Source organism: Nakaseomyces glabratus, chromosome M (assembly GCF_010111755.1).
Source record: "Nakaseomyces glabratus chromosome M, complete sequence".
NCBI lineage: Eukaryota > Fungi > Ascomycota > Saccharomycetes > Saccharomycetales > Saccharomycetaceae > Nakaseomyces > Nakaseomyces glabratus.
Window position 1 is genome coordinate 386,254 of NC_088963.1, and position 24,906 is coordinate 411,159.

At 39.1% G+C, this 24,906-nt stretch overlaps 10 protein-coding genes and 2 non-coding genes across 12 annotated transcripts; 5 read left to right on the forward strand and 7 right to left on the reverse strand.

Annotated features, from left to right (window-relative positions):
• Positions 1-1,476: 1,476 nt before the first annotated feature.
• On the forward strand, positions 1,477-2,475 carry GTT3 (Gtt3p; the record flags this gene model as incomplete). The annotated part of the gene is made up of 1 exon (XM_449491.1): positions 1,477-2,475. The coding sequence occupies one exon, from the start codon at positions 1,477-1,479 to the stop codon at positions 2,473-2,475; it is 999 nt and encodes a 332-aa protein (XP_449491.1).
• Positions 2,476-3,395: 920 nt separating this feature from the next.
• Positions 3,396-5,303, forward strand: EDC3 (Edc3p; the record flags this gene model as incomplete). The annotated part of the gene is made up of 1 exon (XM_449492.1): positions 3,396-5,303. The coding sequence occupies one exon, from the start codon at positions 3,396-3,398 to the stop codon at positions 5,301-5,303; it is 1,908 nt and encodes a 635-aa protein (XP_449492.1).
• A 790-nt stretch (positions 5,304-6,093) lies between these two features.
• On the forward strand, positions 6,094-7,842 carry VAC8 (protein anchor VAC8; the record flags this gene model as incomplete). The annotated part of the gene is made up of 1 exon (XM_449493.1): positions 6,094-7,842. One exon carries the CDS (start codon positions 6,094-6,096, stop codon positions 7,840-7,842), a length of 1,749 nt encoding a protein of 582 aa, XP_449493.1.
• Positions 7,843-8,549: 707 nt separating this feature from the next.
• GVI51_M03267 (uncharacterized protein) lies at positions 8,550-8,771 on the forward strand (the record flags this gene model as incomplete). Its single annotated transcript, XM_065626653.1, has 1 exon — positions 8,550-8,771. The coding sequence occupies one exon, from the start codon at positions 8,550-8,552 to the stop codon at positions 8,769-8,771; it is 222 nt and encodes a 73-aa protein (XP_065482725.1).
• Positions 8,772-9,125: 354 nt separating this feature from the next.
• GLC3 (1,4-alpha-glucan branching enzyme) lies at positions 9,126-11,246 on the reverse strand (the record flags this gene model as incomplete). The annotated part of the gene is made up of 1 exon (XM_449494.1): positions 9,126-11,246. One exon carries the CDS (start codon positions 11,244-11,246, stop codon positions 9,126-9,128), a length of 2,121 nt encoding a protein of 706 aa, XP_449494.1.
• A 1,948-nt stretch (positions 11,247-13,194) lies between these two features.
• Positions 13,195-13,839, reverse strand: UBC8 (E2 ubiquitin-conjugating protein UBC8; the record flags this gene model as incomplete). Its single annotated transcript, XM_449495.1, has 1 exon — positions 13,195-13,839. One exon carries the CDS (start codon positions 13,837-13,839, stop codon positions 13,195-13,197), a length of 645 nt encoding a protein of 214 aa, XP_449495.1.
• A 632-nt stretch (positions 13,840-14,471) lies between these two features.
• Positions 14,472-15,131, reverse strand: GVI51_M03333 (uncharacterized protein; the record flags this gene model as incomplete). Its single annotated transcript, XM_449496.1, has 1 exon — positions 14,472-15,131. The coding sequence occupies one exon, from the start codon at positions 15,129-15,131 to the stop codon at positions 14,472-14,474; it is 660 nt and encodes a 219-aa protein (XP_449496.1).
• Positions 15,132-15,653: 522 nt separating this feature from the next.
• On the forward strand, positions 15,654-15,727 carry tN(GUU)9. The gene has a single exon. It is a non-coding gene; the product is annotated as a tRNA-Asn (tRNA).
• A 971-nt stretch (positions 15,728-16,698) lies between these two features.
• On the reverse strand, positions 16,699-17,535 carry GVI51_M03377 (acetate uptake transporter family protein; the record flags this gene model as incomplete). Its single annotated transcript, XM_449497.1, has 1 exon — positions 16,699-17,535. One exon carries the CDS (start codon positions 17,533-17,535, stop codon positions 16,699-16,701), a length of 837 nt encoding a protein of 278 aa, XP_449497.1.
• Positions 17,536-20,096: 2,561 nt separating this feature from the next.
• Positions 20,097-21,050, reverse strand: RPC34 (DNA-directed RNA polymerase III subunit C34; the record flags this gene model as incomplete). Its single annotated transcript, XM_449498.1, has 1 exon — positions 20,097-21,050. The coding sequence occupies one exon, from the start codon at positions 21,048-21,050 to the stop codon at positions 20,097-20,099; it is 954 nt and encodes a 317-aa protein (XP_449498.1).
• Positions 21,051-21,299: 249 nt separating this feature from the next.
• tM(CAU)7 lies at positions 21,300-21,371 on the reverse strand. The gene has a single exon. It is a non-coding gene; the product is annotated as a tRNA-Met (tRNA).
• A 356-nt stretch (positions 21,372-21,727) lies between these two features.
• Positions 21,728-24,526, reverse strand: SEC21 (coatomer subunit gamma; the record flags this gene model as incomplete). The annotated part of the gene is made up of 1 exon (XM_449499.1): positions 21,728-24,526. One exon carries the CDS (start codon positions 24,524-24,526, stop codon positions 21,728-21,730), a length of 2,799 nt encoding a protein of 932 aa, XP_449499.1.
• Positions 24,527-24,906: the final 380 nt, after the last annotated feature.

Consider the following 24,906-nt stretch of genomic DNA (forward strand, 5'->3'; position numbering starts at 1 on the left):
GTGTTTTATTCATATTAATTGCATGGTTTATCAAAACTCCGAAGCACAATTTATACATTGAGTCTCTTCGATAACCGTTTTTTTGCTTCCTTATCGGAAGTTTCATACGTCACTTTGATAGTCCAAGAGGAATGATAAGGCACCTCCCACATGAGGGTAGTTGGAGAGACTATCAGGTACCTTATCCTGTCATAAAATCGTACAATCCCAAGAGGTACAATTTGAAGAGTGTGCATCGGCAACTGTTAGAGTGGTATTCTGACGCGTTTGGTGGTATGTGTATGCAAAAACAGCTCAAGATACAGTCTACATTTCTCTGCCAAGCAATTCCCAATGATGGCCAAGTATATATGTACTTAAAGACGTTATTGTCAGCTGATAATCGTCAACAATGTCAAGACTTTTTCATTTTCCTTCTGCCCCCCTCCCCTCATATTACTGACCAAAAGAGGGAATATGTAAACATGTAAGTAGTTCCCGTTTGGGATATGGAGAATGTTAGTTGTTAGAACGAAATTTAATAAGCCAAAAGCAATTAATACGGATATTTCTTAGGCATATAATATTGTTGTCAAAGAAGTAGTAAGAAATTCCCGTAGAGAAATCAAAGTAAGTTGGGTATATCGCAGGAGGAAAGGGCGTACTCCATTTTATCAACTCGCTTTACACACCCACACAGAAACAGTCGTAATAGAAGGATACGGGCCCCCCCAGCTAATAAGTTGGTATTTGTGTTTATTAATATAATAAATTGGAAGTTTCATAATTCATTTTGTTTTTGTATGATGTCGATGGCTCAAATAGGAAAGTGGGGCCACCTCTCATATTGTCAGGAAAGACCAACAGTATGTGTCCCAAAACGGGTATGATGCTTGGAAGAAAATAGAGTGCTTAGAAAGTAGCGTGCAAATGCATGTAATTCATGGTCGGGCCCTGCTACAACCACAGGAGGCCAGAGCGATGTGTTTTTCGTGAAATCAACAAGCGATGAGCTTTGCTGTTGTGATCTCCTTAAATAGCCCAAAGACAAGAGCATATATGTTGCTAAAACAGCTAGAACAAAATAGTAACTACAGTTGGGAACTACAACAATATAGGTGAAGGATAGTTGTAAAGACAAATAGGAGGATTTTTGACAAAGATATCAGAAAGAAAGCAAAAAATAAGAGAGCAGAGAGATATCAAAGTAAAAAAAAAAAATAATAAAAAAAAATCCGGTAAAAGAATAATAATAATAAATAAAATAAAAAAAAAAATATTAATAATAATAATTAAGTAAAATTAATTGGAAAAAAATTAATTATTATACCTTTTATTGCTTCATATTGGATTGATTGACGTTTGAGATTGTCTTTAATAGCGGTATTATAACATAATCAAGTCATTCTAGTTGGAGAGAATTTTTTTGAGTCAACTGATAGTAAATAAATATTCATAGGAATAGGAAATACTCTCATAACATAATAGACTTTGGAAATGAGTACATTTGCTAGATGGAGGAAAGCCGAGTTGTTTGACTTGATGAACAAGTTGAAGATAACCGATGTGAGTAACTCAACTAAGAAATCAGATATGATCGTTTTGATTGAGCACTATTTGGAGAACTTGAGTGCACCATTGGATTATATGCATGATTTCCCAGAGCTTCAAACTTACTATGAGGATAAGCAGCAACTTAAGATTGAAAGTGATATAGAAGATGAGCTGGACAAGATCAGCAGTACTAGTGAAGACATGGAATATGGCGAGGATATAGACATGAAGGAGGAAACTTCTGAAACCTCTAGTGACTCATCTGCAGAAGAGACTGAGACTGTGGTTGAAAAGAAAGACTATAATAACTTGGACTTCAGTGAAGAACCAACAAAGCTTCAAGATTTCAAGTTTAATTTTGATCAAATTCTAGATGATATCATTGACAGAGCTTACATTATCAATGAAAATGTTAAAGATTACTTGTCTTCCATCAGTGCTGTGGAGAGTATATTTACCATAATAGAATTGGTCTTGTTTTCTGTCCATCTGTTTGCAAATTACAGAACCGGTGAAACTGTGCTCTCTGCTCAGCACAGTATTGGTTACATGGATTACTATTTCAGACCTGAATACTATAAGCGTGAGGTTGTTCATTTCTTGAATAAGATAGGTTTGCCAATTCTGACCTGGTTTTTCCTATTGAGAATTGTTCCTTGTTTTGTGTCTTATTATATCAACTTCATTAGATATGAGCTATTGGTTGATATGGACCCAATGGTTTATCATTTGTTCAAGGGTATTGTTGAGTTTTTGATCATAACCAGGTTTAATGATAACCAAAATCCAATTCAAGGATTCTTGAGCTCCTTTTCGTTCAGTCCACTAGGCCACTTGCATGTGGACCCATGTAGAGACTTGAGAGAGTTCAACGATGCCCTAGGGTACCTGCCTTTGTGTTTTTCTGTTGTTTGTACCATTTTAACTCTTTACATTCTTTAAAACAGAAAGATCTCAAACTAACTTTCTCCATATCGAATGGCAGTTCGGTTGGACTCAAGTTTTGATAACTAATGACCTTTCTCAGATGGAATTCTGATGGGGAAGATGAAAAGACTGTTCCGGAAACAACGAACAATGTTAATACTTTTTTTTTGTGTGTGAATGACAACTTCTGTTTAATATTATTTCCTGGATCATGTTGTAGGTTTACGTCAAGCATCTTACAATAATTTTGACAATGAATCCTTTCTGACTCTAATCTCTACTTATTTTTAAAATTTAAGTTTCTCTTTTATTTCTATTTTGTCTTAACTTTTTCTATTATCTACCAAATTCGGTTTTAAAGAAACGTGTTCGAATACTAATTACTTTCAACTCAGCAGGCATTACTTTGTTGTAAATTCTGTTGTATGTTTCAGACCATTGTACTAATTAACATTCACAAAACGAATTGTAGTTCTAACTATCTCTAGGATCTATTATTATATGTCACTATCGTTTGAGATAGAAAAAACAAACTAAATCTGTATAAGAATAATAGATACACAGCTAGTTACTTGTATACATATATTCCAAGTGTGAAAGATATATATATATATATGTAGGTATGTATGTATGAGAAGAAACTCTCAAAGGCATATCACAAACTACCAACTTGATCATCTTGCAGATAATACTGTCTCTATTACCATCGGAAATTATATACCTTACAACGGTCGTTCGGAAACTGTTGGTGATATCGAAACAATCTGGCAATTGCCAAAAACATGAATGGCAATTAGCCAAATGGGACACTAACATAGTAAGTGAAGAATGTACTTGAGAACTTACTCTTCAATCAAGAAAATCATTTGTGTGCTTTCCGATTTTGAATTGATAATTGTTCTGCTATAAAGTTAACGAAACAGTATTAAGCAGCCATGTCACAATTTATCGGCTACGGGGTCAAGCTTGAGCTTAAGGATGGCAAGATACTAGAAGGTAAGATTACGAAGGCGACTTCTAAAGGTTTAGTGCTATCCGATGTGAAGTTCGAAGACGGTGGAAGCTCTCAATTGTTTAAAGTTAGATCGTCACAACTGAAGGATTTGAAAGTTGTGAGTGTGAGACAGAAGAATGGCAAAGGCAATGGTAGTAATGGTAATGCTGCAAACAAATCTAGTAGGAACAAGAGTAGAAATGATTACAGTATGAATTCTGGTAGCCAGACAAATGGTAACACATCGCATGGTGGATCTAGGCACAACAATAATAATAATAATAATAGCAGGTACGATAGCGACTGGGCCAATGATGATGTTAATCAGATTAAGTTGCAAGACGATTTTGATTTCCAAGGAAACCTGAATATGTTCAACAAGAAAGATGTATTTGCACAATTGAAACAGCAGGATGATGTGGCACCGGAATTGAGGCTTGTAGCTCATAATAAGAAGAAGGACTACGAGAAGCCAAAGAATTTCAATATTGACGAAATGGTTATTCCTAACGCTAAGGAGGACTCTTGGCATAAAATTGACTCAGAAAGACCACAACAACAAAAATCAGACGGATATCTTGATTTTGAGAGTGGTACAGATGATGATGATGTTGATGACCATGAAGATCGTCAGTTATCAAATACAAGGGACAGAAAGAACAATAACCAAATCAAGCACAATGTTGAGGATGACGACGATGATGATGATGAAGGTTTGGAATTTCATGATGCTGATGAATTACCAATTACACAAGCAGTCAATATCACACATTTACTTCATAAAGCAGCTAAGGGGTCAAACTCTGGTAAGTCTAAGGACGGAAGCCAAGGTAATGAGCAGATGTTAGCTAAGTTGGAGCAGATGATAATTCAGCAATCAAAAGGATCTACTAGACGCAATTCTAGTATAAGCAGCAAAAAGCCTACTTTATTGAAAATCAAGGATTCATCCAAGCAAATTGCCACAGCTACTCCAGTACAACTCTTAGAAATTGAAAGAATAGCGCAAGACCATTTTGGTATTACCGCACCTATATTAATTGAGAATTTCGCTATTAACTTGGCGCAAGTTATAAAACAGAAACTTGGGGGCAAAGCCAGATTACGTCTGGAGAATTCCAATGCAGAGCCTCTTGTTGTGATACTAACATCTGATTCTGTAAGAAGTGGCGCAAGAGCACTTGCATTAGGAAGACAGCTATGCCGTACGGGGCATATTAGAGTAATCACTATGTTTACCACTTCAGTCAATGAGATACAAGATAGTCTAGTGAAGGAGCAATTAGAGCTGTTTAAGAAATGTGGTGGTAAAGTAGTCAACAAAGTCAGTTCACTAGAAAGTGCGGTGATGAGTTTGAATAGTCCAGTTGAAATTGTTATTGATGCTATGCAAGGTTTTGACTACAATATCTCAGATATATTTGAAAACATTGCTGAAGCTGAACAAGCTGACGAAGATGTTAATGCCAGTGATCAAAACAGACGTAATAACACTAGAAACAGCGTCTCAAAGGCAGAGACTATCGAACAAAGAATTACGGATATTATAAACTGGTGTAACAATCAACGTGGATCCACGAAGATTTGGTCTTTGAACGTACCAAGCAGTTTTGATAGCGGTTCTGGTGTTCAAAACTTCCCCGTCGCCGTGCAAGCCACCGGGGTTATTTGCACGGGCTGGCCATTGTCCTCTTTACCAAACATCAAATACACGTTGAGTTCTCTCGATGATGTCGTGGCCGTCGACATGGGTTTCCCAAGAGGTGTCTACACACTTCAAAACTCCCTGCGTAAATTCCTTTCCTTTGATGTTTTCGCAATTGAAGGTTCCATCGCTTTGGAACTTTGATATCACGAACTCTCAGCTATTATTTTTGTTTGTGAACAGCCATTGTATTATCAACCCTAACCTTCACTTCCCTGGTATACAATAGATGCCAAAGATTTTAACAATATGTTTTCTTCTCTAAATAGTCCCTCATCTAAACTATATAAAACGAGAAAAGACCCTTTTCTGATCGTAAGAGTTAGCTTGGGCTTCCCAAGCACTTGCATTTATACCTTTCATCTATTCTGGTAACACCACACGAATAAGGGGAAATGACATATTAGACGTCCTTCTTCCAGCTTTTTTCTTTAATTTTTTCCCGGAATTGCGCAAACGTACACCCAGAAGGCAAACTTTTGGTATTTAAAACAGGGAAAGGCCCAGTTTTGGCCAGTTGTATCTACATTGAAGAGGGCAGTATTTAAAGCATAGCGGTTGTCTAGGCACTGGAAATAGTTGTGGATTGTTAGACAGCGGTAGAAATTTTTATAGTAGGCCTTTTTCCGTGAGAAAATTGGTGGAGGATTTTTTTCAAGTAGAAGGAGTCAGGTAGTGTCTCCCTAAAAGAAGCCAAGAGCCGTCTTTCTCATTCAATATCATTGACTGTGTTAAGTATTTGGAGCTATCGAATATTGTTGTCAATCTTTTCCATATTTAGTTTTGTGCCTTTTAGAAATTGGAACAGGAACAAAAAAAAAGGAAGGTGAACAAATTGGCTGTTGTGATATTGCCTTGAGAATACAAGAGCTGTTATAAGAAGATAAAGCGGATATAACTGCCTATTTTTGGACTTTGAAAATAGTAATTATAAATGGGTGGGTGTTGTAGTTGTTTTAGGGACTCTTCTGATGATGTCAGTGTGCTGCCTATAACAGACAATGAACGCGAGGCTGTGACCTTGTTGTTAGGATATTTGGAGGATAAGGACAGACTAGACTTCTACAGTGGTGGACCTTTGAAGGCATTGACTACATTGGTTTACTCTGACAACTTAAATTTACAAAGAAGTGCTGCTTTGGCGTTTGCAGAAGTAACTGAAAAATATGTTAGACAAGTGTCTAGAGATGTTTTAGAGCCCATACTAATTCTTTTGCAAAGTCAGGACCCTCAGATTCAGGTGGCTGCATGCGCTGCTTTGGGTAACTTGGCAGTCAATAATGAAAATAAACTACTAATAGTAGATATGGGCGGTTTGGAACCACTTATTAACCAGATGATGGGTACAAATGTCGAAGTTCAATGTAACGCTGTCGGTTGTATAACTAACTTGGCTACAAGGGATGATAATAAACATAAGATTGCCACATCAGGTGCCCTCGTACCTTTAACAAAGTTAGCTAAGTCAAAGCATATCCGTGTACAAAGAAATGCCACTGGTGCTTTGTTGAATATGACACACTCAGAGGAAAATAGAAGAGAATTGGTCAATGCTGGCGCTGTACCAGTTCTAGTGTCATTACTGTCTTCTAATGACCCTGATGTTCAATATTATTGTACAACTGCTCTATCTAACATTGCAGTTGATGAAGCTAACAGAAAGAAACTTGCCCAAACTGAGCCCAGACTGGTATCAAAGTTGGTATCGTTGATGGATTCACCTTCATCAAGAGTTAAATGTCAAGCTACATTAGCGTTGAGAAACTTAGCATCCGATACAAGTTATCAATTAGAGATAGTTAGAGCTGGTGGTCTACCACATTTGGTTAATTTAATTCAAAGCGAGTCAGTGCCTCTAATCTTGGCGAGCGTTGCATGCATAAGAAACATATCCATTCATCCATTGAATGAAGGCTTAATAGTTGATGCAGGTTTCCTTCCACCTTTGGTGAAGTTACTAGATTATAGAGATTCTGAAGAAATTCAATGTCATGCAGTATCTACTTTAAGAAATCTTGCTGCTTCTTCAGAAAAGAACCGCAAAGAGTTTTTCGAAAGTGGAGCGGTAAAGAAGTGCAAAGAGCTCGCTCTGGACTCACCAGTTAGTGTTCAAAGTGAAATCTCAGCTTGTTTTGCAATTTTAGCACTTGCTGATGTTTCTAAACAAGATTTATTGGATGCCGATATTTTACAGGCATTGATACCTATGACATTCTCAACCAATCAAGAAGTTTCTGGTAATGCGGCAGCGGCTTTAGCAAACTTGTGCTCCAGAATTGACAACTATTCCAAGATAATATCGTCATGGGACCAACCTAAGGAAGGTATTAGAGGTTTCTTAAAAAGATTTTTGCAAAGCAATTATGCAACCTTTGAGCATATAGCTCTATGGGCTATTTTGCAACTATCAGAAAGCCATAACGACAAAGTTATTTACTTAATCAAAAACGATAAAGAAATAATAAACAGCGTAAGGAAAATGGCTGATGTAACATATGATCGTTTGCAGAAATCTGGTGTTGATGTTAATAAAAATGGAAATAGCGAAGAAAGAGGAGATAATGAGGACCATCAGAGCAACAATGATAGAAACTTGGCTAATTCAACTTCCTCAGATCAATATGAAGATGCAAGCATGGAATTATATAATATAACACAACAGATTCTTCAATTCCTTGATTGAATTTAAAACAGTTCTGATTTGATTTTTCCATATTCTTGAAAAGTCATTGTATTTCCATTCCTTGTGAATGAGTATTTTATTTTCTTCTCTAATTCGGCTAGCTTTATGAAACGGTTCTGACTTTGTTAATAAAGTGATCAAGAACATTTATTGATGTTAGCTTTACGCATTAAGCATACCACTACAATATAGTACTGCTGGGATGGATTCGACCTTTTTTCTAAGTCGTTCTTTAGATAATAACCTCTCGTTTCTTCTGAATATTGACCTTTCGATTTGTACAAGATACCGGTATTGGAGCTCAAAATTAATCAGATTATAAATGGCTTCAAATTGCTACATATATTTTGTTGTAATTTTAGCTCAAAAGAAAATCTAAGATGATACAAAACCTCGATACCAAATGTAAACACATATATTAATATCTTTATAATTTTAAAACAAACTTTATAAATACATACTTCATTAGTTGTTTTACAGCTATTTTGTTTGCTGGTGTAGACAGGCAAGCATGATCAATTTCTTACGGAAAGTATCACGTAAAAAATACTATGCGAAATAACTAGAAATATCAAAATTTAGAGAGATGGCAAATACATTGACGTCTCGTTTATCTTATGAACTATGCAATTGTCTCTATTTTTGTTGGTTTTAGAGGCCTAATTGTGTCATCATAACTTCATTAACAGGTCATATGTATTTTGATAATGACAGCATCACCAATTGATAAGCAAGACAAAGCAAATGACAACACTTCTAAGGAAGAAATAACACCTACTCGTAAATCAAACTCTTCAACTTCAGTAGATCATGAAAACTTGATTATTGAGGAGGTTGAAGTTACCAAGTATTTATCTGATAAAACGGCTCCAAAACAACGTTCTAATTTAATTTTAGAAGAAGTAGAAGTAACTGACTATGTTGAATGAATTTAATAATATCGAAAAGTACTGAAGGCCGAAAAGTTGGAAAGTTAATATAATATAATATAATATAATACAAACAAGGTACTTAGTGCAGGCACTAGTTCATCGGAAGATAATTTATAGAACAAAGTATTAATATATTCAAAGCTCAGTACTGAGATTATTATTCTTAAAAAACATGATTATTTTAGTTTATTTTTTAGATAATTTATAGTTTTATCAAATTATATAATTTCTATCTTCTGTATTGTGACACAAACATGAAAAGTCTAGCTTTGTTCGTTTCTATCATGACACATAAATGATGGGCATAATTAAAGATGTAAAAAGAGCATGTACTGTTAGTGAGTAAACACTCTACATTTGACGGGTCAAAACGATAGCAGTCCTGCTTGGAATGTATACTTGGATGAAGTTCCTTCTGTTGTTCCATTCCAAGTCAGTGGTGAAAAATTCTTGAGCCTCATCAATTCTATTGTGGCCACCAAATTCTGCTCTATCAGTATTTAGTACAATTTTGTAAGTACCAGCAACATCGACACCAATTCTGTAGTCAGTGAAACTTTGAGTTGGATGGAAGTTGAAAACAAACAAATGGCCATTTCTTTCGAAGGCGATAACTTTGTCAACCTCGTGCTTCAAAGAGACATATGCTTGAGGAGTATTCAACCATTGGTGTTTGGATTCACAGTTTTGCATTGCAGCATCAAACTCGTTCAAATGCCTGTAACGCAATAAATCATCATCAACCAAGTTGAATTGTCTTCTTGCATAATGGTAACTGTCATTGTTACCAACTCTTGGGAAGTCTAACCATTCAGGATGGCCGAACTCGTTACCCTCGAAGTTTAGATAAGCCTCACCACCTAGAGAGTGGGTGATTAATCTAATCATTTTGTGTAGAGCAATACCACGGTCAATAACCAATGTTGGCTCCTTCAAAACGGTCATGTCGGTGTACATGGCAGCATCCATTAGCCAGAAGGCAAGAGTCTTGTCACCGACTAGAGCTTGATCGTGGGATTCACAGTAGGCAACAACCTTTTCACCATGACGTCTGTTAGTCAATGTGTGAACAATGTGACCCATATCCCAGTCATCATCTTGTTTGGTCTTTAGAAGCTTGATCCACATATCTGGGAGAGCCATAGCCAATCTGTAGTCAAAACCACCACCGCCTGCAGTTCTTGGTAGACACAGAGTTGGATAACCAGAAACATCTTCAGCAATAGTAACAGCGGATTCCGGTAGCAAGTCATGGACTAGGTCATTTGCCAACATCAAGTAAGCCAGGGCTTCATGGTCAACACCAGATCTGTCACGGGACAAATACTCGTTGTAGTCACCGCTGAAAGCACCACCAGCACCGACACCATGGTGTAAGTAAAGCATAGAGGTGACACCATCAAATCTGAAACCATCGAATTGGTAAACGTCAATGTAGTAAGCCAAGTTGGCAAGCAAGAATCTTTGCACTTCAAAGCTACCATAATTGAATAAACGGGAATCCCATAATGGATGCTCACCTCTACCAGAAGTCAAGGAATGGAAGTATTGGTGGTCAGAACCATCGAACATGTTCAAACCATCTTCACTATTCTTAGATGCGTGACTGTGAATGACATCTAGTAGAACCAAGATACCCATGCTATGGGCAGTATCGATTAACTCTTTCAAATCTTCTGGGGTACCATAACGAGAACTGATAGCAAAGAAGTTGGTAACTTGGTAACCAAACGAAGCATAGTAAGCGTGCTCCATAATAGCCATCAATTGGATAGCATCGTAACCTAGATGCTTAATTCTAGGTAGAACGTTTTGAGTGAATTCTTTGTAGGAGGCAACTTTTGGCTCTGGAGAAGAGATACCAATGTGAGCTTCATAAATTTTAATTGAGTCGTTAGCCAAATTGAACTTAGGTCTTTGGTGTTTAAACTGGTAAGAGTTAGGTGGGTTCCAGAATCTACCCTCATATGTTGGACCGTATTTCTGAGCGGTTTCTTTGCTTGGTTGAGTGGCTCTTGTAATCCATGCTGGAATTCTGTAAACTTTTGAGCCATCTGGCAAGACAAACATAACTTTGATCTTGGAATCATGAGGGATGGCAAAATCGCCGTTCTCCAAAGGTGCTAGAGTGATGCTAAATACACCAAATTCATCCTTATGCTTCATTTCATGAGACTCTTCGTTCCAGTTGTTGAACTCACCGACTAGGAAAGCACGTTGAGCATTTGGAGCCCATTCTCTGTAAACAATTTCTTTAGTTTGCTGGTTGGCGTGCAGACCATAGGTCTTATATGCGTTTCTTGCGAAATCAACCAAACTTTGCTCAGAGCCATCAGGTGTGGCGTGCTTGATGTCATATAGCCATTTATCAGCAAGGTACCTTCGCTCAGAAAGAACATCAGCAAATGGTTCTAACCATGGGTCAATGGAAACTGCTCCCTGGACATTTTCAGGAATCTTAGTCAAACTCATTGTATTATTCTAGTTTCTGGGTGGGAAGAATTATCTAGTTCGTAATTGTAATATCGAAATTATTCGATTGTGATTGTTTTTGATGATGGTATTATACAACTAGTTATATTCGAATAGAAAGTTTACCAACTGTAGTGCTTACAAGTGTTTTGTCAAAGTGAACAGCACAGAACAAAAGTCAAATTGTTACAAGGATAGCTATGTGGTCTGTTTAAATAGTCGAAAAGAACAGATACATACAAGTGTTGAATACTAGCAAGGGGCTAGGGGTATCGCAGCAGAGGGACGGTTCAACTAGTCAATTGCTAAAAACAAACAAGACTGATGCCAAAACTGACTAGACTTCACAGGTAAAAGATGAATGGGGCATCAAAAAGGGTAAGAAATTGAATCATTAGTCCAAAGGAGAGGGGCTAGTACGTGTGAAAGGGGTGGTGTCTGTAGCTTCCTGCAACTTAGTACAAACGAAGTCCCAATTTTTGTACTGGGATTAGTTTTGGGCTCTGATTTTGGTTGTTTGTCTTGTCTCTTCTGATTAGGAAATTAACAAGCTTGTCAAAAAAGGAAAACAATCGTAGGCTAAAAGGCTGGTAGTGGATCCTGTCGAGGGTTAGGGTGGGGGGGGGAGAAACAAGGATGATTAACTTACTGCCTACAATCTGTTGATTATTTTATGGAATGGAGGGGGGGCGAGAAGGGGGGTTAGGATTGCTACGTGGGGTGGAGCTCTCTCACTTGAGTGCTCAGAGGATGAAGAAGGAATAAAAGAAAAGCAATATTGTAGTTCTGACAGTACTTGACTGGTTGCTTATATCTTGCCTACACAATTAAAGCAACGAAGGGAGCTTGTAGGAAAAGGGTATGGGTAATGGTATCGTATCGTATGGTACCGTTTAGTAAAAAGATATTTACTACGGTTGAAAAGACCTTAGCTTTCAAAATGTAATAGTAACCTGGGATACGATCATATACCTCCTTTCGAGGTTTCCATTATGTACACCTTCCAACCTGGATTGGCTTGACCAAGATTTGGAAATTTCTTGAGAAAGAAGGGGCAAATGGTAAAAATCCAAGTTTGTTTTCCTTGTCTTTTGGCAGTTGAATTCTTGTTTGAAACTTGGCATTTGTGCAGTTTGACAAAAAAATGAAAGTGTAGCAAAGCAATGGATAAGAAGAATACTTGTAGACCTTGAAACTGACTGCAACCGTCGTTGTGTTTGCAGCGGATGGAAAAATAAAGGAGTATATCTGTAGTATCACATGCTAATAGTCGCACTTCTATGGTGTGCCCTTTATACCCCCACGAATTTTGAGGGCGTTTTAAAGTCTACGCTACATTCTATGCCCCACCTTCCCTTTTGGGAAAACTCTAAATTACGAACGTCTCGAGTATTTTGTAAATCAGAGACATGATTCCGCATATTATAGCAAGCACGCAACACTTGGTTGACTATGAAGGGGGGACGGGGAAGAATTCTCAGCTGGAATTATTGTCCCAGCAACTTTACGAATATCAGTTGCCCTGTTTATCTATGTATTTCTTTGGCAAATCTCACTGTCAGGTATTCCTGTTGGCAATAAGAGACTGGGAACAACGAAAACACAAAAAATTAATAGGTAGGTTACATGTATGTAACTGTAAAGATTCTAAATTATTCATTATCTAATAGGAATATGCATACTGTACATGCTATTATTTAAAAGCACTCTCTCAAAATGGCAAGATGATTTGAGATTATGACTCAAACCACTAACTACCTTCGAAAATAGCACGTACAGGGCCCAGATATCAATAGTTCTAATCAAAGATATATGCTGGAGTAAACCTGCAAAAAAGTGTCAGGGTAGAAAGTATGGTGTCATAGAAAAAAAGAAAGGGAGAAGTAAAATCATGATGAAGTTTATGTGAAACTAATGCTTTTCAGACGAAGATAGTCATAACATGTTACTAATCCTCATCGCTTAACTCTATATCGCTGATGTCACTGAGCTCTTCGCTTGGGTCTGCATTATCATCGCTTATATCTTCCAAATCACTGACCGGTTCATCTATATCATCATCTCCATCCTCATCTTTCATTTCTGCATCATCACCGTCATCTTCATCATCCTCAGGTGTTCCAAACTGACTCTCATATCTCTCCTTTGTGGCATACTTATCTATGTATTCCCGCACTTTCTCCTCGTATACTTTTTTATCCTTCAGTTGTAAGTTAGCTGCCTCATTGTTCAATGGATCGCTCCCATTAGGTTCCTTCAGCAGTCCTGGCAACATCCACTCTACAATGTTCAGTAGATCATATAGTGGTGACCATGTAGAGTTGATGACATCTAAACAGATAGACCCTGACGCAATATCTATATTAGGATGGAATATCTTGTTTACAAACCCAATACTTGGCGATTTATAAGGGTAGTTGTCTGGCAGCTCTACGTGCAATCTCCAAACACCTCCTTCATATGGTGTGTCCTTAGGACCATAAAACTTAACATGGAACTCCTGCATGCTATCCTCCACCAGCTCAACCTCATGATCACTCATGAGAAGCTTCATCACATCCGTCTCTATACGTCTCTTTGAATTCCCACTCATATCTCTAGATTTGCTAGTTTCTTGAAACTTGTTATGCTTGCCTCTTCCAGGGTCACTATTGTCTTGGTATTCTTCGTCACTTGTGAAATTACCTAACTTGCACACGGTATTATTCTTTCTAAGCTCGAATTAATGGATTACAACTGACTTAAATCCTTGTCGAGTTCGTTAACATGATCCAGAACGAACAGAACCCGGAGCGTCTGAGCCCTTTCCCTTTTATATACTCATTGCTCCTACCTTGATGATCCGTAACTTCGGGCTTCCCTATCCAGAGCGATTTTTTTGGGCAAAAAGACCCTCAAAGTGGACTTTCCGGGGTGAGGAACACTTGTCCAGAGGTTTGACTGCCCCTCTTTTTTCATTATTGCTAATGGGCTAAAGGAGTCATAGTGCGGTGATAACTCACATGATTAAGAACTCTTTTAATTTGATAGTGGTGCATGTTTGCTATAATGGCTTTATTGAAGTACTCAAAAAGACATTCTGCAATGTATTTGTATGCGCTTGCTAATTTTTATATTATAGTCATATGTGAAAGTGCTGCTCTTTTTGTTACCTCCCTTTCATTTTGTTGTTGCAATTATGTTAAACTTGGAAATTATTGATGTCTCTTTGCTAAATAAAATAATTTAATAGTCTGTTAGCAGAAGATTTTGTTCAGAATGTTCAGTTATAGCTAAAATATTTTGTTTTATGATTTCCGGACTGTAGCTGTCTCCAACAAGATATGGCAACGGTTTCAAGAAATTTATCCTTTCTAGTGTCTCTTTCTTTGAACACTGTCTCTGCGTGTGTGTAGTGCACCCCTGAGGCTTGTATACGTTTTTCTTTTGGAGTCTAAGCTTTCTTATTTGTTTCCTCATATGTTTGAAAGACTTCCAGAAACTTTTCGTCTTCTTATGCACAGTTACGGTATCAACAACAACCTGGTCGTCTCTTTTATGCCTCCAAATATCATTGCCAGTTAACAGATTGGTAATTTCACGGCTTGAGTTCTCTGGTTGTTCTTGGTTCTGTGATCCAGCTGTCAATAGTGTCGTATTTTGTCTTTGCATTGCCGCCATCTCTTTCTGTTTCAGCTTCTTCTGTTTCAATTTTCTGGAGTAGTTTATTGTCTCACTATATGCATTGCTTTTAAAGAATTGGTTAATTGCGTTTTTTCTACTGGGGTTTCGGTGTTTGCAATTGCCAATGAACCATCTTTGTGCAAATTTAGACTCAACCGATGAGAAGGAAAACTCCTTCCCGGCGTCAGAGATATCGATGCCCGTACTTGAAACGAAGAACATTTGACCATTTTTAAACAAATAAATAATAGTAATTTATTGGTTTGAGAAAATCCAGATAATACGAGCTACCAGACAAGGCAGCAATCATTGAAATATTTTCTGTTGCTACAGTATTGATTTCATTATCTTCCCACATACAAAACATGAAAACCACAAAACAAATTCAAAATTGGGTCCAAATTACTGGCCTTCAAGAACTGCATACCAGTATTATTTTGTGTGAGTGTGTGCGTGTGTAGCTCTAGTTATTACTAAATTTTTGTTGTTAGGAACCCGCTCCACAAAAAATCCGATCTTGTAGAACCAGTCCATTAAACGGTCTGCTAGTCTAACCGCCCATAGAGGAGAGAAATGGCAACAGTGCTAAAGTACATCTGCAGTTTACTAGTGCGCCTAGCGGTATAGGCCACCGAAGCGGTACCACCAAGGTATAATGGGCCACTAATAAAGTCTTCACGGGTGATTCTGGGATCTCAATATATGGGTTACTAGTTTCCCACGAACACCAACAACAATTAGTAAGACTCCGTGGCCAAGCTGGTTAAGGCGTGCGACTGTTAATCGCGAGATCGTGAGTTCAATCCTCACCGGGGTCGGTATCTTTTTTTTTTAAAATCTCTGTTATATAGATAGACTCTGTCCCACTCCCCTGAACTCCCGAGCTCCCGAACTCCTGAACTCCCGAGCTTCATTCCTGGCAATAAATCCAAATCCAAATTTAATACTTGTGGCTGTTGGTATGGTATTGCCTGATTAGTTAAAGTGTAATACATTTATTTGTGTTATTTACATTACTAAATAGTACAAACACATAGAATACTCGCACAGGTCGGTTTAGTGGCTACTGTATAAATCATCAAAAACCAAAATCCTGAGGGGGCAACGTTGCCATGTTAAATTCGTCTGTAGTAAAAGTATATTTCATTGGTATTCATTAAGATTCATAATTGCTAGATAGTATAAAAAAAGGGGATAAGGTGTAGAAAGAGAGATGGGATGTAAAAGAATAAACACAATGGGTTAAAGGTAAAAGAGATATAAGCATGACAAAAGGAATATTATTATTACTATTATTATAATTAAATATCGGTTGCTCTGTTTCAATTGTAGATCAATAGGAAAAAGGTGGCAACACGGATAGAGGAGACATGATTTTTTGAAAAGATAAGGAGGAAATAAGAGGTATGCAATTACACTTGATATACGCACCAAAGGCGTTCTTAGTCTAGTGCGGGCTTTCTGTATCGCATTTCATCAAGAAGGAGCGGTAACAGATAAGGAGTCTCCATTTTAAACTTTAGTAAGACTAAAAGTTTATTTGATATAGTAGTATTCTGTTTTGATATTTCTTCTTTTCTTTTGATACTGGTCGGGTTGGGGAGTAATAAAGAAAAAAAAAAAAAGAGATAAAAATAACAGGAACGTATTATTATTAGAGGGTGGATAAAAAATTAATAATTACGTCATGACTAGCACGACATTTGTTATTATTATTGTTAGTGTTTTGTTTTATGGTTTAAATTGAAATTAAAACCGTAAGATTTGAAATTGCAGAAGTTCAAAAAAATTAGTATAGGGTCTTTTCGTTTGTTGGCAATGGGAATGGGTGAGCAACAATGTAAGAGTTTTGTCTGCTGGCGACACCTGCGTAAGCGTTGTACCAAGCAATGAAAGCGACGACGACACCGACGACACCACCAGCTCTCTTACAGCCAACTTTGCCTGAGAATTCACCAATAGACAATAATAGCAAGACCAGAGCCAGTAGGAAGAATAGTGCAAAGAAAGCAACGGTAGACTTCAATGTACACAAAGTCAAACCGTAAGTGAAAATGGTCCAGCCCAGTAGGTAGAAACCTAGGGCGTTACCCAAGTCACTTTCTTTATCTTTGTAGGCTTCTAGGATACCGAACCATGGAATGTAAATAGCACCGAAACTCAACCAGAAACCACCGTAGGAGCACAGAGCAGTGGCACCAAAAGTGTTTTCCAAAGCGATTTCCCAAATACCGGCGATCAATTGGACAAGACCACCGTAGAACATAGCCAAACCGACAACAACGTTAGGAACCACAATACCTTGAGCCTTGGCGTTGAACATAGATAGCACAAAAGTGGTTAGAGCGAAAGCAGACAGACCCAATGGGGCTGGGTTAGCAAACTTGTGGCTTGAAGGTGGAGCAAGACCTGGGTTCAAAGTACCACCGAAAGCCTCGTACAGGTCAGTCTTCAAGAACTTCTGTCTACCAATGTAGATGTACTCGTTGTTGGCACCAGATGTGTAGATCTTGCCAATTTCGTGGTCTCCACCAGCCATGTTTTCGACATCAGAGTCGTAGTTCTTGTTTTGATACTCTTGGTGATCGCCAGCTAGTTGGGCGCTTCCTTGATCTTTGTCAGACATCTGAAATTTGTGTAGGAACTTAATTTTGAAACAATTTAATTATGTGCAGTGTACGTTCAATAAAAAAAAAAAGGTAACTTTTTTTTTTTATATCTAGTAAAGTGTTCTTATTTTTTTTTAACAGTTGTTCTAAGAATAACTTTCTTATAGTTTTTGTATTTTTTGTAGTATAATAATTTTAAGAAGAGATTAGAACAAGGATTTGAAAATTGAGTACAAGTACCCCTTTATATACTTTTTTTTTCTCCCCCCGTACAGCTTGGAAAGGTCCAAAAGCTCCGAGGTTGAAAGCGGCTCTGTTGTACTAGAGTTTCAAAACAGAACCTCGGGGTTGCACAAAGCACTAAACACAAAGCACAAAAAGGCCAAAGTACAATATACTCCAACATGGTTTTTTGGTTTTATGGTTTTTGGTTTTTTGTTAGTAAGAAACACCCGCGGGGGCGGAAGGTAAAACTTAAATTAGAAAAGACGCTTATTTTTTATTGGGGGGGGGGAGATACGCAGTGTTCTGTGTTGTTGATATTCGAAAGACAGCGGGAACAACAAAGGACATCTCCGAGAAAGGTAATTGGGATGTTCCAACTCTTGAGGGCAAGTTGCCGGTTTTTCTCCCAAATGCAAATGCGGAGTACCTCGAAGTCGAAATGTAATAGAAGTCCTGAGTCCTGAGTCCTGAGTCCTGAGGTCCTGTACGGTACGGTCCTGTACGGTACGGTACGGCTGTTTCAGTTCTGTTTCTCTTTGGGAATGATGTAAAGCAATGAAACCCGAGCCAGAGAACGTTGAAGAACGAGATGTGAGAAATTCAACAACCGAGTTCAGGATACCAGAAAAGAGGGGGGGATGGACAAACTATATGTGTGTGTTTTACACGTCTGTTTGTGTGTGGTCACATCCCTTGGCTCTACGTGTGCGATGTCTCTGAGGTACCCGCCCACCTTATACTCTTTTATGGTATCTGTACTAGCTTTTGTGTTGTGAGGTTCCTTTCCCCTAATTCACAGCACTTCTTCATGTTTTGTTACCTTGTGCGCATGGACCTGTGTGACCAAAAGAAATTAGCACAAAGTGGAGTATATCTCTTTGGTCATCAAAGGTCATTTCTTTCCCCCCCCCCCTTCTCCTTCCCTCAAAGATATCCCCTTTCCAATAGTGCTTTTCCTCCATTTCTCTGTGAGTGTGACCACTTTCCCCTCATCTCTTCCTAATTTCATTTCCTATTTGGGATCTCTCATTGTGATGGACAGGATTTGCCTTACTTTTAGTCTCTCTTTTTTTGTTTACCATTTTCCTACCAAGCGGATCCATCATGACAACAAAACAACAAACAAAGATGCTCTTCGGTGTGTTGGAAGGGAACTGAACCAGAACCCCTAAGCGTTGTACCACTGGTGGCTTTTCTTTTGGGAATCCAAAGTAAAGAGACAAAAAAGCGATGATCCTTGCCTTTGTTCTTCCTCCCCTCGGTTCTGAGGTTTGTTTTGTGAGGCTTTTACCATTACCCCGGATTTTCGTACTTTCCCCTTCCCCTTCTTTGTCTCGCACTACGTACATCTACTCTTCCTCATCTCCGGACAGCCGGGAGGAGGGGAGTTGGAGACGGTTAGAGTTATGAGATCTGTCGTTGAATTTTACATTCGCTTCCCTGAGGTGAAAGAAAAAAAGTGCTTGTCATTGTACGTGTATTTTACAGGTGGTTGTACGTATATTTTACAGATCTGGTATACACTTGTTAAGGGTCCTCAAAAAATATATATGAGGAGCAAAAGATTACAGAGAGATCTCGCACAAATGAGTTGAAGATACGCGGTGTTCTGGGGCATTCGTGAACAGAGTCCATATTTCCACATAGGTCACGACTTTTACCCCAACTTCCCTTTTCCTCTTCACCGAGATTTCGATCTTTATTTAGGCCCAAGAATAAGCATCTCCGTAGGGAAGAAATAACTGACATCAACAATGTCAGCAGTGTCAGCAGTATCAACAATGTCAACAATGTCAACAATGTCAACAATGTTAATGCTCTGCTCTAACCGCCCAGTCCCACATCACAGAGTGAGAACCGGTTCCAATTGAGAGGCAACACTTTCTCTTGCATTACTCCAACGGAGCAAGATCTTCAAGGCTTGTCCCCTCTATAAGGATCTCGGAGTGGTTTGCTGTCCCCCTCCCCATCCAAATGGTTGTTCTATGCATCGGAACCCATATACGAGGACAAGAACCACGCAATGACAGGGCTTGCACAACTGGAGATTAATTCCACGGGGAACCACGGGAATCCACGGGAATCCACAGGACAACTCTTCATATTCAAAACTATTTTGAGAAGTTACTCATCTCTCTTTCCCTTACGTCAACGAACACCGACTCCACTTTTCTTGTGTAAGCACATTTCCTCTTGTTAATCTTGGTTCGTGTGCGTAATCTGTAATGCTAGCGAAGATCGGCGGGGGAGAGGGAGATTGTATGAGGACTGCGAGAGCGATGCACACGTCATTGCGATTTATCGGAGTTTTCTTCCATAGTTCTCGTTTCTTATCAAATGATAGATGGCACTTTCACAATACCCATTCATCAAAGTATACCGCTTCTTTGTCCATTGATGATGGTGCCATCACGGTGTGGAAGTCGAAGATGGAGTACTCCGACTCCGCATACATGTCCGTGGCGTCATCCGCTTGCGAAACGCTGGCAACCTGGTTCATCTGCATCACGCTGGACAGTGTCACACGGTAGTGGTCGTGCAATACCCGCTCAAGCTTGTCGTCGTACACTAGAACCTCGCACAGCGAACGTATGTCCCCCAGATTCAGCTGCACGTTGGCAACCTGCGCCTGTTCTATGAACTGCAGGATGTCCTCCAGGCTGCAGTAGTTCTTGATGCCCGGGGCGTACAGTGCGCCTTGGCTACCGTTCTGGAAGTTGGAGAACCCGCCGGGGTACGTGCACTCAGACACGAATCTCCACACAATCGTCAGCAGACTGTTGATGAACTCCACATCCAGTTCGCTGTCGGTAAACCACGGACCACCGGTGACCTCAATGGACGGCTGCAAGTGGTACAGCATGTATATCTTACGGGTGGGGTGCTTGACACTCTTCACACTCTTCACGTACCGCTGCGACTCTAGGGACTTCAGACACTTCAGCACGACGTGCTGGTGCAGGTTCGTGCGCGCCTTGATGGTCTTGCTCCATATACCTTCACGGCCGCTGCTCTCGATGTAGGAGTACACGAGCGCTTCCTCCGCAGACATGGTCGACTTCTTCTGCGCTTCGAAGAAGTCCACCGCTTGGAACTTCAGCTCGTTGTTCTGCTTGACAAGCTTCAGCAGGTTCTTGTCTAGAAGCTCCTGCACAATAGACATCAGATCGCTCAGAGACGCTAGTCCACTGCGCTCACTCAGCTCTTGCTGGGTGAACAATGCACCCGAACCTTTAGTGATCATCACATTGTGCAGTTCCTTGGCTCGATCAGATAGCTGGATCGTGGCGTTATTGATATCACTCATCGTCCGTTGTTCAATATATCCTCACTAAAATGTGTGCTTGCTTGTAGAGAAAAAAAACAAGCCAACTCAACGCGATCACAATGCGATGCTATATATCTTGTCTATGCTCTAATATATGGAGCTCATCGCACTAGCCGTGATAAAAAAAAAATATGCAATCTGAAAAAATCTGAAAAAATAACAAACTGAGATGCTCTACGGATCATTACTATGTACGGCATTCAAAGAAAATTTTAACAAAAAAAAAAATAGCGCCGCCTAGTTTCGATCTAGGGACATCAGGGTTATGAGCCCTGCGCGCTTCCACTGCGCCACGGCGCTTACCGTTTTGATATTATTCAACTGTGTTGTAGTTAACCATATTGAGAAGGATTTTCACGTGAAGATTGTACGTGAAAAGGTATTACAATTGACACCCCCCCTCTAGACGGCCGGTCAGACAGTACCAAGGATATACTTCCAGACAGAATAAGTATCGTTTTAATTATTGCTTGTTTAATTGTTTATTTTTCTAAAATACATATCGATGTTGGTTGGTTAGATATTTATGTTATGTACTAGATAGGGCAGATGAAAATCTTTCAGTTATCATTCTAGTCTAACCATGGACCTTTTTTTTTTAACTCTTTATGATAAGCCTGGTTTGTTGCGCTGCTGGTTTTTTCCTTCCATTTTTTTTAAATAACACTGTTAACAAGGTCCGCACATAGAGTGGCATCTTCTGCTTTACCTTGGACCTTCAATGCAACACCCTTGGAACTCTTGATGAATTTGACTAACATACCGATCTTGGAGCCAGTTAGTGCACTCTTACCGAATAGCTTCAATGTATGAGAGTTGGAGTCACCACCAACATACTGTGTGCTACCAAGTGGAAGACAGCTGGTGTTTTGGATGACTTTATCTACTACTTCTTGTATGCTGATATCTTCTTGGATGTTATACACAGCGATTTCTTCGTGTGGAAGCTCGTCAAACGCAGAGGTGAAGTTACCAACAAACGAACTCTTGACATAGTCACCACCACTTAGTGTGATTGGATCGATCTCGTACTCATCTTCGAAACCTTCATCACCCTCAAATGGCTCATTGGTGTCTGGGTTAACTTCTCTAGTCGTGAAGTTAATGCTGTTCATGAAAGTCTCTGTGACAATAGCCTCTGGCTTCTTGAAGGCGACATAACAGGATGATTCCGCACTAGGTAGTAGTCTATCAATTGGAATGGTGAATTGTTCTTCCAGGGTAACATCACCAGATTCTTCTGGAACACAGGAAACAGAAACATTATCCAAGATAACATCGGTCAAAGTGTTCCTGATGTTGAATTGAATGACAACATGGTCGGCAAAGAGATGCTTGATACCAGTGACAACAAACTCGGCTTCTGGTTCTGTTAGTGGTACAGCCTTAGTGGTATTCACTATAGATCCGAAAGCGTTTATCTCTGGGATAGCAGCCATCTCCTCGGCATACTTGGCAGCCAATAGGTCATCCTTACCATCATCGTATTCAGCTTCAGCATTGAAGTTCTCTCCAGCACTGTTGGATGTAGATTCTGTCTTGCTTGAATCTCTAGTCTTGTCACCTTTGTTTTCGAAGATCTTCTCTTGCTTCTTCTTCAATTCCATCGCCTTTAATTCATCTTCAGCATACTTTGGAATACTCTGAGAGTCAAATGGAGTTTGGAAGGAGTCGGTGTTGGAAGATAGGTAAGCAGAAAGCTTAGACTCCAAAGAGGATAGGTCATAAGCGGAACTAGATTGGATAAGATCGTTGGCAACTTTATCATTCTTCTCCTTTGCTGCTTCTATAAACTTCAAAGCAATGGATGCTCTGTCTCTAACTTCGTCATCCTTGTCATGAACAATTCTCTTCAAAAGACTGATAATGGATTCACAAAGAGTAGAATCATTCTTTGTTAGCGCGAACTTTGATAAAGCTACTACAGCGGCAGATCTAATAATGGAGTTTTCTAGAACAACTCTGTTGTAAATGTGTCTAACGTATAGAGATGGGTTGGTGGTACTTGGACCTTCTTTACCCAATAGATGCAGAATTCTGACTAATATTTCGTTATATTCACAGTCTTCAATAAAGTCACACAGATTCTCTAGTGCAAGTTCCTTTGATTGAGGAACGAAGCTTACAATATCAATCAAAGCTTCCACGATACTGTTCTTATACTTGAAACCACCTTCACTATTCTTTAGTACATCAATCAAGAAAGTGACAATGGACTTCCATTCTTGTGGGAAATTCAAAGATAGTGTACGCACGGCATCAACGATAATGATCTTGAAGTCGTCGGAAACATCATGAATAAACCTTGTAATGGTGTGAATCAAAGATGAAATATTCTTAGCTGTACCTGTCTTTAGCAAAGTAGTGATAGCATAAGTAGAGATGTTTCTGTTGGAGTCGTTTACTAGAGATTCTAGCTCTGGGTTACAGATGGCAATCTTTTCTGGAGAAATCATAGAAATTCTGTTTAGGATACGCAAAGTTGCAAATCTTGTAGAAACACGAGGTACACTTAGCAAGGATTGCAAGGCAGAGATAGCGGCAGCATAAAGTTCTGGAGAAACCAATCTTGGGTTGTGAATGGCAAAAGAAGTGATCATCTTAGCAGTTTCTAATTGCACAGATTCAAACTTGTTTGACAGCCAGTTGTTCAACAATGGCTTAAATTGCGTGAATAATTGTGGGTCCTTTTGAATCAATTCGCTGACTATTCTCACCAATTCAACCTTCGCAAGTTGGTTCTTCAAAACATTGCCTTCAGAGAATTGTCTAACCAACTTCAACAAAGCCATTTTGTCATTTTTCTTTAATTGGTATAATAGACCCAGAGCATGGTATTGTGTGATGTAAGTGGAGTTTGGGTAATACTCGCCATTCATGCTTGAGCTTGGGAACTGTTTCAAATCAACAACGGCTTCTTGTGTTTCATTGGTGAATCTCTTGACGGTAACTTCAGAGATTGGCAATAGATGGTAAGAAGTACACAAGGCAGCAGAAGAGATCGATGGATGTTTGCTAACCAAAGCACTTTTCAGTAATCTTTCGGCGGAGAAAGCGGTAGACTCATCTAAGACATTTGTTAATGATCTGATGGCATTTGGCTTAACCAGGTCAGAACCGTTTTGCACATCTTTCATAATGGAAGAAGTAGCCATTAAGACATCCTCTGAAATACCACTGAACTCTTTGATGGCCAAGTAAACCAGTTGTCTCAAGGAATCGTTAGGGTATTGAAACAACTTCGAGATCGAGAAGAATAAGGCGGTAGCTTCGTTCCTTGGGAAAGTTTCACCTTGTGCCAACAGTCTCAAAAGACGAGAAATAAGCAATCTACATCTCTTTGGGTTGACAGGAGTCTCATTGAATGTGTTCATACAATCCTGATAGATAGTCATCTTATCAGGAAGATCGGAGGAGCCCGCCTGCTCGAACTTCTTATATGTTGACGTGGACATCTTTTTTCTTTGATTCGAAATTCTTCTATTCTCAGTTGTAAATTAAGAGTATCTAGTCCTTTTTTATCTTTAGAAAGAAACAACTAGGATACCAGGAAATGGATTAGCTGTTATATCCTTCTTCTCCTGTATTGATTCCTCAAATAATCCAGATGTTGTTACGCGCGTGAGTTCTGTACTATCGTATCTTAACAACAGTATCGAGGAGGCACACAGCAAAAGAACGATTCCCACTTCCAAACAACGAGATCTTGGGGATTGGTCACTTCTTCACCTTGTCATGACTTTCCCATGGGATAGAAACCCGCTGTGTATTATATCAATTGAGTTCAGGAAGGAATCCTTTCCAAACTTCCCTGAGTTTCGCTCTCGGTTTCGCA